Source organism: Asparagus officinalis, chromosome 10 (assembly GCF_001876935.1).
Source record: "Asparagus officinalis chromosome 10, Aspof.V1, whole genome shotgun sequence".
Classification (NCBI taxonomy): domain Eukaryota; kingdom Viridiplantae; phylum Streptophyta; class Magnoliopsida; order Asparagales; family Asparagaceae; genus Asparagus; species Asparagus officinalis.
The window spans coordinates 1,139,638-1,152,503 of record NC_033803.1 but is presented as its reverse complement, the minus strand read 5'-3'; the positions used below and the strand labels follow the sequence as shown (position 1 = coordinate 1,152,503).

Below are 12,866 nucleotides of genomic sequence, written 5' to 3'. Positions count from 1 at the left end.
CGATACTCCCAGGATTCATTGCCTTCTCTCTGTCCCTTTCTGTTTTCACCAAAAACATATTCTTCAGATAATATATGACCAGCGGCTTTATTCTAAGGATCTCGCTAGCAATGCCAGCCCAACCATCAACCATAATATAGGTAATGAAAAATGTAGCTTTCATTGGTATTGATACTCCAATGGTTCTTGGGATCCTATGAGATCAATGAAATAAAATAGGTTTTAGTAGCAGAAATTGAAAAGTAGGTCAGACAGGTATTGCTGGTAGATTCAAATATTGTATAATTGCAAGAAAGGTCATAACGTAAACAAAACAATTGAAGCTTAGATGATATAAATTATGAATCTCGTTAACTACAATTATGCAGTGTGATGAAAAATATAAAAAAAGAAAAAAAACATCATTCAAAGCATTTCCTTTGATTTCAAGTTCATCCATAAACATCTATAATTAATCAAAACATCAAACGCAGAAATGGAATTCACCAACATAATGGAAATTTTCCTTTAATGGTATCTGATTATGCAAGCTTGACTATTACCATATAGTACTTGCAAGTGCTAATCAATAATCAATGAAAAAATTGAGCAAGTTAGGACAACTGAGCTTCGAAGAAATCATAAGTGTTTATAATGCATGAAAGTGCGAAATTTAAGTGATCAAATACCATAATGGATATCAGGTTAAAAGAAGGGTAAAAAGTATTACTGGGTCGGTGGCTGATGGATGAAAGCACGAAGCTGCTCAAAAGCTGTCCCAGTGATTATGCTGCCTAGAAACACATTTACCAGCATAAAATAATAATATTTAGCTGCAGTCCTTCGCTCCAGAGATGATAGAGAGAAATAGCCTTCAAGCTTTGACATTATCATGAGAACTGTTGGAAGGATGTACAAGAAAATTTTTAAAGCTAAACCGGGAAGAAATCCTTGCAAAAATGATTTGATCACCTTCCTGCATAAGAAAAGTTGGAGGATTCAGTAAAAAAATTTAATTAAATGCTGAATCTTCACAAAATGCACAAATCCCATTATTAGGTGTTCCAAGGGAGGAGCAATTCATAAAGGAAAAAACCAACAATCATGCAGGTACTCCACATCTACAAACACGACAAGGATGTAATTTCAATATATAGTCATAATACATAAAAGAAATGACGAAGAGAAGCAAATATGGTTTAGAACAAGAACTATAGTTAGATAGAATATCACAAAGTAACGACTGAAAGTTCTTAAGCCAATAGAAGAGTGGAATAATTTTCCATACAGGAGCATCCTATGACTTGCTGCAGTAACCCATCAGACAATCCTACGTTACTTAAATACACATGCCCCTCAAGTTGGAGTTCCAGATAGGATGCTGATGATAAAATGGATGAATTTGAAATGTATAAGGGAATATCAGATATTGCTAAGTTGAATTATTGATTTGCACAGCCCACTTTTCAATGAACCTATACACATGCAGCATAATGTTCATATTCTCTCAAAGAACATGGTATTGACTTCAAGTCTTCAACATTTCATAGCATTCAGGATATACAAACAAGATAAGGGAATGTTGATATCTTCTCTTTACTAAACTAGTCTACTAAATTCACATATTACTCATTTCCTTGCTGTGATTTAAGACTGGAGTCCATAGTGAAAAAATGAACTTCATAATTCATACTAAGTCAAAAATAAAGTTCATCTGATATGAATTAGGATTAGGAGCATAACAACTTGCAGATATCATTATAAAATCAGACAAAGAGCAAGCATTCTGCCCTGCTTACTGCCCTGCTTAAGTAAACTAAGGTAGTGACCTATTCATCATTTTATTAAAATCCCAAGACAGAAGTACTTACAGCTCTATCACAGGCCTGAGGACCTATTCATCATTTTATTAAAATCCCAAGACAGAAGTACTTACAGCTCTATCACAGGCCTGAGGAAAGGAGCCACCTTTTCCAGACCATCGAGATTTAGACAGAAGTACTTACAGCTCTATCACAGGCCTGAGGAAAGGAGCCACCTTTTCCAGACCATCGAGATTTGCCAGTGACTGCACGGCAGCAATAGGTATCATGTAAAAGAATACCAGAGCGAACACAGATAATGCTATAAGCAGTTTTCTGATGCTGAGAGAAACAAATGGTATAGCTAGATTCTTCCAGTAAACATCGCGTGGTTCTGGTGCCCAGTAAGTTAACCAGCGTGTTGGGTTCCTACTTTGCTGAGTTTGAGCACAAATAGCAGCAGCCCATCTCGAGTCAAATGAAACAAATGCTACAGGCATGATAGCTTTTGGATCTTTGAGAATTCTCTGACGCTCTGCTACTAACTGAACCAAAAGACAAAAGAAAAGTTCAGAACAAAGCTGGAAATTAGTTTTTTCATATGAAAATGCATCTATTAAAGGCTCAGGGTTAATCAATATGATGATGTACCTTACTCTCTCATTAACATCCAGACATTAATACCCTGTGAAGTACTTATGTCTGAAGTGATGCAGGAAACTTCTTACGAAATATAATGGACTTACGTATTTGTCAATTTCCCTGATGCTTTCACTATAGTAGTCAATTGCATCCGTTCTTACACCACAAAGCCCAAGAAATCCTTTCTGACATACCAAAGAATCAGATGGATCAGTAGTAAGATTAGAAGAACTATCATGGTTAGAGGAAGATCCTCTGGATCATGGCTTTTCTCGATGAAACAGGTTTTAAGTTAAGGAACCTTTATAGTGGGCCTCTGATCTGGATGTCTCTCAAGTTTGAGACGATAATAATCCAGCCAGTTGTGAAGCCGTTCCTTTCTTCTAACAAGTTTGGCAAATTTGTTTGCATTATAAACAGCCTGAGCAAAAAGAAAATAAACAGGGGCAATGAAATAAAATAAAAAATTGAAATAGTCTAAAAGAGGCAACCAGTAAGTTATCAATAAAACTATGATGATATTTTGCATATTTCTATTTATCACCTTTATGTCTTTTGAGTTACTTGGTAACTACATCATTCTTCACGTGTCAGTTGCTGAAATGATTAAAAGTTTAATTTTAATAGCTTGACATAGCTTAAGCTAACTTTGTATTTCTAGGATAAAACAAGCTTTAATTTTATTTTATTTTTTGTTAAAAATATTTCTAGCAAGCATGCATAGACCTTTAATTTACCCAGATAGGTACTCGCTAAAATGAAGAAATATGACTATATTCTTGTTAAATGTGTTTGATTGGATTAATTGAGAATTGATTTATCATATATGTCATCAAAACCAGTTGAACCAATAGTTTAACACCTTAGAAATAATTATTGACTTAGTTTCCTACATGTTCGATGAAGAAAGGGAATGTTACTAAATAATTCAAGAGCAAAATAACACGCAGGAATTGTCAATAAGGGAAGAGAAATTTGATATTTATAAACACTATAAGGATAGTAAACTTCTCATGAGAAACATCTATTACCTGGTGGCCAAGGTAGTGTTCAGGATGGTTCCGTTGAAAAAACTGATCCACGCTTTCTGATATAGAGTGCCCAGAAACATGTGGGATATTTCTGACAACTACCTGTAAATAGATAAATGAACAAACTAAATCATAGATTTGAAGTAGTAAGTGACTACTGTATATGATTAACTTGTACAAAGGTGCAACATGAGATCAAACTTATGTTTCAACATTTCAAGTCAAATCATAGATTAACTTGTACAAAGGTGCAACATGAGATCAAACTTATGTTTCAACATTTCAAGTCAAATCATAGTAGACATAGTTAGATCAAGTTCAACATTTCAAGTCAAATCATAGTAGACATAGTTAGATCAAGGTGAACTTATTTAAACCATTGGATGATGATCACTCAACAAGTAGCAAACTGTTCACAGTAAATATATTACTGTTCTCCAATGCGAAAGTTCAAGCAGAACCAATATAGACTTCAATAAACGAGAGACAGTCAGAGAGAAGTGTATGATTTTACTCATGAGTTACAACCGAAGTAAGAAATGGCTCTAGGAGCAGGGAGAGGAACCAACAATTTGATGTTTGCCATGGTTTGAGGGTCAGGGTGTCGAAGCGTGCTTATTGTGTATGTATTTATTAATATTTAGTAAGGAAAGAAAAGTTTGTATCTGATAACCTAACAAGACCTGGTAATCCACAAATTTATTTTTTTAATACTGAAATTACCAATATATGACATGAATGAGAAGTCCTCGAGAAAATAGCACAGCAAGAAGATGTAGCACAGGCCATATGCAACAGATAGATATCACCAGATACGTTAGTATGACGTTCACGGACTTGCTAAATGGAAGATTAAGTTCCCTTGTGAATCAGCCGCCACATCTTCATCATGCAGTTGAAATCTTTCAAAAGTAACCTACTTTAACAAAATTCTGATTACATTTTCTGTTACTTCTGCTTTACTTTTTCCCCTTTGTCTACGAATCAACTTATCTCTACTTAAAGAAATAGAAAATGTGATGCAATTAACTTAACCAGTACTTACAGTGAACTGAGCAGCACGACGATCTTGAGATGCTAGAAAATGCAATCTCATGAAGGCTATATGACCATACTCCTTGTAAAGGACGTAGCAAGTCCATATGTTGAACAAGTATGCCATTGACAGGTGAAACCAGAACCTAAATTATAACCAAAATAATTATATTAAGTCCATAGTACTAATTAAACTGAAAATGGAAAGTCCTCGGAAGTCAAACAAATAAACTGGCACATAAAGCAAGTAAGACAGGGATTTAACTTAGATACTCCGTTTTGATGAACCTTTTTTCTGGTCAAAGTAAGGAAATTATCTGTAAATTTTGATACTCGCCACCGCATGCCACATTGTGAGCAGAATAATAAAAAATCATGAAAGCAAAACAAAGAAGACAAGAATTTAAGAGTGGCTATTATTCTAGATAGAAGTATTTACTTTAGAAAACCAACTTACCGTTGAGAACCCTCCCTAACATTTGAAATTGAAAGCTTATCAATGCCACTGAAAACTATGTCTTTGTGAATATTTTTCAATGTCCCATCGTATACATTCACCGGAATAAGAACTAACAGAGCTAGGATTGTCATTGGTACAAAGATCTTCAAGCTGTAAAAGAAAAAATTAAGTTAATACTGCAACTACCGGTACCACCGTCAAAAAAAAACAAAATAATAATAATAATAATAATAATAATAATAATAATAATAATAATGTATGTGTTCTTTTGAAGCAAGATGTGCTGCAGAATATATGACTAATGAACTCAGACCATAGACGAAAATATCTAGACAACTGGCATAATATCTAGATAACTGGCGTCCAACTAAAATATGAATTGACAAGTAACAATTATAAACCTCAACCCTCATCACAACTTCAAAGTTATGGTGTAATGGCCGGGATGGGCCTCTAATGTTAACCAAAGCAACCCAGGTTCAAATCCCATATAACGCACATCTAAAGCAATTTAAAAAAAAAATGTTACGTGAGTCCAGGTTTCGATCCGTGAAAAGGAAATTCAATTCAATCTGCATGCATATTAGAGGAAAAATTATAAACCTCAGCCATCATCGAAACTTCTTAGTTCTATAGTAGCCGAAAGGCCTTCTATGAGACCCGAACAGACTGCCATACTAACCAGGCTTTAAATTTAATAGTCATAAAATCATGAGGTAAGCAAATGCATTGTTTTATCTCAGAAATCAACCGTTTTATCGCCGTAAAGGGTACCAATCAGTTGACGTGATACCTCATAATAGACAGATACAAATCCATCACCAACCCTGCATGGTCATAATAATCAGCTACATTTCCCTTTCTTAATATGGAAAAAACATAGTCTAATGTCTTCTTTTTCAGTAACAATCTTTAGCAACACTCAATGTGCAGCTCACGTTTCCCCTAAGTTGGTGAAATGCAGCATTCATCACCAGCATCACCCAATTGCTTGATTTCCCACCGTACTACTAAATTTAGCCAATGACTAATTCATATTCCCAACAAGTTGACGAACTACACCGTTAATTAAGATTCTAATATTTAGCTTCATTTCTCACCATCCTTCACGCAAAATGCTCAATTCAACAATGGATTACATTACTCATATTCATATTCCGCAAAAATTAAGGAAAATTCCAGCTAAAATATTAATTCTCACCAATTCTTTTCAATACCAAAATCTCGACGAAAATTACACTTGTAATCTTTTTAAAAAAATCCTTAAAATCGCAAAAATTACCCGAGAATGTAGATCCTCAAAAAGATAACAGAATCGAGCCCCGCATGCTGGATCAGGTCATTCTTGCTCATCCTCAGCGCCTCCCGCATCCAATTCAAGAACGTGAAGTACGTCCTCACGTTGAGATTCACGAACTTCCCGACGTCGAGCTCCGGCGAGGTACCATTTCTGGAAGTACACTCGATCGAAGGCGGGCTGGAGCCTGAGGATGGCGAAGGCGAGGAGGAAGGCGAAGGCGCTGAGGATGTTGATGAAGGCCGAGACTCCGATGTCCTCGAGAGTCGCCATCAGAGATCGAGGTGACCGGAGCGAAGGGGGTCTAAAAGCTGGGAGGGAGCGCTTTTCCTTTGGGGTGGGCCCCGGGGGTGGTGAGTTTAAGCCGCGGTGAGCTGATCGCGGTGGAGGGCGCGGGGTTTTGTTGTGGTGTTCCTGCGAGAAGGGGAAAGGTGCGCATATGGAAATGACGTGGGGTATTGATGGTAGAACACGTAGGAACCTAGTTTTAAGGTAATTGTGGTCCAGCGGGGTAGCGGGGTATGGACAAAAAAGGAGCGAAAAGCGGAACACGCCGGAAATGGAAAAGGCGTCGCCGTAAAGTTACATTTTCACCCATGGGGCTAATTAGCACTTAAACACCTTATGTTCCCCCCATTTCGCATCTATATGCTTTTGCTCGTTTTTTCACTGGATTCTTCTTTCTCATGACACTTAGCAAGTAAGTTTAGAACATTTTAACATTTAATATTTTTTTTGAATTGAGTTAAAATTGCTATTGTCGGGTAAGATTAGAGTAGAATTAACGTACGTTAAGGGTTAGAAAGTTCTAAATTTAGCAGTTTGTCATGTGAAAAATCCAGGACCAAATTCTCGGGTTTGCTTAACCGAAAGTATCAAAGTGCAAATTTTAAAAATCTTAAGGTGTAATGCCAATGCAGTATAGGAAAAACTGTAAAATACTTAGGAGTGCTGATAGCCGGAAAATCTCCATTATTGGGCCGGACATAGAAGGGTACTATTGTCATTTACATTTGCTGACTAGGCTCTCACGGGATTAGTTAGCCGTTCTCGGAAGCCGGTAGTTTTGTCGGAAAGCGGAACTAATTCCGGAAACTGACAATTTCTAAAATGCGCCGGTAACGGCGCATTGTAGAGAGCATCGAACCCCCGGTGGAAGGCACATGGGGTCAAGCGGGAATTGTTCTCTGTTTGTTGCCGACTAATCCGCTGGCATTGCCTGTCATAACGACGATTAATTAGATCGCTAAGCATCGTGATTAGAATTTAATTAGCATCATTTTATTTGATCGTGCACTTTGGACGTGGGTGATTGCTTAACAACTGGAGGTCACCAACCAAGTGAGTTAGAGGAGATTCTTTAAAGCACACTCATGATGTTAATTTTTATTAACCCTTTTTCCATTTTGGGTATGCTTTTAATGTAAATTCCCGAGTGAACGTGTGTGAATGCAGAATTTAGCTAAGAATGAGTCTGTTTCAACTCGAGGAGGCGTAAATTGATAGTTGCATTTGATAAAGAGCTGTTGGTTCGAAATCAATCGAGTCACAGATTTACGTGGTTCAGTCTATGCGTATCTCCAAGAACGAGTAAGTAAAATACCGCTCTTGAAGATAACAACATGTATAAAATTCAAGAGAAAGTTCTCTCACTCATACCCTCTAGAAATTATAGAGTCGGATCCTTCAACTCATGCACCCACGATGTGCACGAAGATTTCCAAACATTAGTAAATACAATTCATACGGTCTTCGATAAAAAGAAGAACTATCGTAGAGAAAATTAGATACAATACCAATATCTTAGATGATCCTCCTTGAACAAAAGACAGCACCCCTCCAATTTTACAATGTGGAGTTCTTGGGATTCATCACCTAATTAATATTCGTGTTCCTGGACAATAATTAACCTAAGTGTTAATCATCTTCTTGGAGTCAACACATGTCCCATATTAGCATTAATCATCAGATCGGCCAGGCCCCAGCCAGGAGCAACTTGGGTGACCTGGGCACTCGACCCTTCCCAAGCCAGGCGAGTCAAAGCGAGCTCTCACCCAACCTCATCAATCAAGTCAACCACCCTTATTTACTCATAGCCGGGTTGACAACCCGTGAGTCTAACAAAAAAGGCAGTACTTATCGTCCAACTCTCAGAGTCGAGTCAAGAGGCGGTTCGTCCTTGAACTCCACGCCAACAGCTGTCCATTATTATTATGGCTAGTGTCACTAGTCTCCATGACTCATCACCCTCCATACTTCCTCAATGACCATCACATCAAATTAATGGTGACTCATCGCATATTCAGTCGACACCTGTAAAGTTATCTGTCGATTCAGCTATCTGTTTGGACTCAGTCAAAGTTACTTTTCTACCCCTCTCTGGTGTGTATATATATGTACTCATCAATGCGATGGTGAAACGGCCACCCGAACCCTTGGAATGACTGTCATCGTGATACAGGAGCCTAACTGTCATCGTGATCGAAGATCGCTTGCGACTTCGCTGGTGCCGTCAGGGAAAATGCCCTAGGGATGTCATATCTCCCATACAGAGCCTCCAGCTATGACGAAGGCATCTTGGAATGAAATTTCTGCAACTGGTTGATTCAGGCTTCATTCCTAGCTAATGAAGACACCATGAAACTAATTGCAAAATTTGCCAGAGGATAAAATATGAAGATCGGAGTTCTTCTGTAGGCAAAGAGTTCAAAATTGTAGGTGAACAGAAAGATCTCTCACATCTGTACAGTTGTACTTATAGATAAAAGGGCCAACAGGTGGCAAGATCGCAGCAGTCGACTTAGCTCCTATCCAACGATAGAGATCATTCCCATATAATACGAGGTGACAACTACAGAACCGAAGCGCATCTCGTCTTAATAAGCCCACAATCCTTGTTAAGGAATTAAGGCGGCCGTGGCCCAGAATTATTCTCTGACGTCAGCAACATCACATCCGAAGAGACCCTTCAACACCCCTCATAAATGCACCTCGAGACCCGACCAGCTACAGTCATATTTCACTCCGACTCAGCTACCCCGAGTCCAAATGAAAGGGTCAGTATTATGATAATAATTAAGATAAGTGTTAATCCTCTTCTTAGAGTTGACATATGTCTTAGATTAGCATAATCATCAAATCAGCTAGGCCCTAGCCAGGGGGCGACTCGAGTGACCTAGGCACTCGACCCTTCTCAAGCTAGGCCGAGTCAAAGTGAGCTCTCATCTGGCTTGCTTCATCAGTCAAGTCGACCGCCCTCATTTAGTCATAGTACGGTTGACAAATCACGAGTCTGACAAAAAAGACAGTACTTGTCGTCCAGCTCGCAGAGCCGAGGCAAGAGGTATTTTGTCCTCGAACTCCATGCCAACAGCTGTCCATTATCATCATGGCTAGTGTCACTAGTCTTCATGACTTATCATCCTCCATACATCCTCAATCACCATTACATCAAATCAATGGTTACTCATTGTATATGTAGTCGACACCTACAAAGCTATCTGTCGACTCAGCTATCTGTCTGGACTCAGCCAAAATTACGCTTCTGCTACTCTCAGCTGGGTATATATATAGGCTCGTCGTCCACTGATCAGCTTCCTCCCTTCTCAGGCCCTCTAGGAGCCACATGTATGTCATTTCTAGACAATTAATCTCATAATCTTTCTATATAAAACTTATTCAGTTCATTGATTTCTCACTCAAGCTATATACTGACTTGACCATTGGAGGAATCATCGGAGAATCCAACGCTAGTCCTCTAATGTGCTTATTTTGCAATTCGCTTATTCTAAACAGGGAATCAGTCGTCTGAGGAGACAAGGGAACCCACTTCGTTCATATCCACTCTAAGCACCATCGCTGATATGAGATTATCTACTAATCTCGCTGTTGAGTCCAATGACATCAACACAAGACAACATCCAAAACCTCTTCTAAGATGATCATCAACCTCCTGCATTAAGTCATTTTGACCAATATGATTTGATGTTAACTCCCGACAAGTCGTAGTCTCACTATCTACATGGCTCACATTCTTCACCTTCACGACTCGGTCGATAACTCTCTTCAACCACCTCTCCAAATACTCCCCATCAACTCCGACCATCTGATCCTTCTGCGACGCGAAACACTTGGACCGCGGCCCCACCTCCTCCTCCGAACAATTGAGGCCCGTACGTGGGGTCTCTCCAGGCGGGGCCCGCGTAGTTCATCTCCGTCCAGTCGCGTCCAGTCGGCGAACCGCTGGTACATGAACTTCCCGACTCCGGCGCGCTCGAGACAGCCAGTGGGGAACAGTTCCATGATGGCGCTGCCTTTTGGCATGAACATCATGTTTGTTAGCTGGGCGCCGTGGGTTGAGACTAGGATGTCCGTGTTTCTCATGATCCGTACCTGAATTTTATCAGGAAAATTTTTTTGAGAATTTTATAGGAACTTTATGCTATACATAACATACGGGAGTATGAATTTGCAAGTTATTGATTCAAACCGCTTGAAAATCAACTATTACTAAGATGATTGCGAGTATGTATTAAGCGTATTATAATAATAGTTATATAAGTTGTCATCCAGCAAGCACCAGTGGTCTAGTGGTAGAATAGTACCCTGCCACGGTACAGACCCGGGTTCGATTCCCGGCTGGTGCATTTTTAACATTTGTTTCAAATTTTTATTCATATTTTTGGAACCTTTTCTTTTTCTTGGATGTTAGTGTAAATTTAGAATACAAATCTAATCACGTGACAAGCCAACATTAAACTTGTCCAAAGAATTTAGCAATAACAACAAAATAAAGGGAAGAAAAAAAATCAAAATAAAGAGCTTCGATTATATACCTGCTCACAGAAGCTTCCTAGTGAAACGATACACACTTGACACTCCCCATACCCAACCTCATGTTGGGAATTAAACGCCTAAATCCCTAATGCAACAGAAACGCAGAATAGAAAAAGTACACCAAGATTTACGAGGTTCGGCAACTGCCTACGTCCTCGGGAACCACACAGATAATTTCTTATTAATCAAACAAGAAATTACAAATCAAGAGCAAATCCCAAAACTGAGATTTCTCAAATAAACACTGTAGCTACAGTGTTAATAATTAAAGGGTATGAACCCTTTTCAAGTCTCACTTGAGAATAAAAAATAACCCCACAATATAAAACCCTCTTTAATTCTCTCTCTCTCTCTCTTCTTAAATCCCCCTCAACCACTGTTGAAGGCTGGGGATAAATCAAAATCGCAGCAGCGATTTAGGGCAGTCCGCCGCCAAAGAGAAAATCGGAGGAGGGGGAAAAACTCAGCCACTAAAACCCTAGGCGATGGGGGATCTTTTATAGGTGAGATTGATGGGTTGGCGACAGCCTGTCGCCAGCGGCCCACGGACGCCAATGTCGGGGGTAAACGCAGAGGTCGGATCCGCCAAAAGAACGCAGAGGTCAAGGGGGTTCGAACGCACAGCTCAAGCGGGTGGGTTCGAACGCAGAGCTCGGGATTCGAACGCAGAGCTCACCTGTGCTGCCGAAGATCGCCTGGACCTCGCCTGTGGCTTCGCCTGCGTCGACATCGAGCTCGTCGGAGCTCCTCGCCGGCGCTCCTCATCGGAAATGAGGTTTGATCTACACCCCAATTCTAACAGTTATATGAATGGAAGAAGCACCTGATGATATTGTGCACCTTCTTCGTATTGATTGTAATAGTGCAGTTTCTTAATTAATGAAATCTTATAACTTTTCACTAAAAAAAGAGATATACCAGAGCTTTAAAAAACTTATTCTTGCATATTTTTTGTTTGGGTGCGCGTAGGGTGGGATGGTAGGGTCTATTCGCGGGTGGAAAGTCAAACTGGTCAAGTTTGACATTTCTGTCCGTATCTTCGGATGTTTCGTTAAACTCTTATCGATGATGAATGAAGAGACATTTTGTTCTTGTAGTTATAGAAGATCTATCAAATCTTTATGAATGGAATGACGACAATCGTTTGATAAAAAGTGGTTGATGGTGAGGAGGAGGAGGGTGGAGATGGTGTCGACCAGACAGAAGATGCATTCAGATTGATTGATTTTAAGTCTGTGAGAGGAGTCCATGCGTAGAGAAAATAATAACAAGTTTGAAGATGAATTGGTTAATTTTTTGTTGATTTTTGAGATTAATATGAGCTTTTATAAGTTAATGTGATGCATTTTTTGTGCCTTGGTTGATTGGAAACGCTTTTGTTAGAGGTATGGGTCATGTATGGCTCACAAGACTTGCGCTTCAAGTGCTAGTTTTGAGGATTGAATTATGGAGCCGTTAAGATCAAAAGAAATGCTGTTAACGGGTCGGGTCGGGTTCTTGAGAACTGCCCGAATAAAGTTCATTTATTTAGTCAAACAAAACATATTTTTGCTAAAATTTTTATAATTGCAAGGGAAATTTATGTTAAGGACTCTTATTGTCCTTTCATGGCCCAGTATGTCTGAAGCTACATGGGCCAATCTCAGGCCCAGTATGTCTGAAGCTCAATCCAAACAAACAAATTGTATAAGCACGCACCCAATAGAAAATTGCGTTTACTTTCCATTATCCATATATAAACATTACATAAATCCATATAAAATCTTCAAAAATGGGGTTTCTTC

General features: G+C 39.1%; 1 protein-coding gene and 1 non-coding gene across 2 annotated transcripts in view; one reads left to right on the top strand and one right to left on the bottom strand.

Moving 5' to 3' along the window:
• LOC109825395 (CSC1-like protein At1g32090) overlaps positions 1-6,711 on the bottom strand; it is a 9,651-nt gene extending 2,940 nt beyond the window's left edge. Inside the window, 10 exon segments of the mRNA XM_020392249.1 lie at positions 7-194; positions 710-955; positions 1,986-2,326; positions 2,528-2,608; positions 2,725-2,844; positions 3,455-3,556; positions 4,500-4,635; positions 4,947-5,099; positions 6,232-6,372; positions 6,374-6,711. Coding sequence (XP_020247838.1) covers positions 7-194; positions 710-955; positions 1,986-2,326; positions 2,528-2,608; positions 2,725-2,844; positions 3,455-3,556; positions 4,500-4,635; positions 4,947-5,099; positions 6,232-6,372; positions 6,374-6,519 — 1,654 coding nt within the window. The 5' untranslated portion in view covers positions 6,520-6,711.
• On the top strand, positions 10,822-10,892 carry TRNAG-GCC. Its single transcript has one exon. It is a non-coding gene; the product is annotated as a tRNA-Gly (tRNA).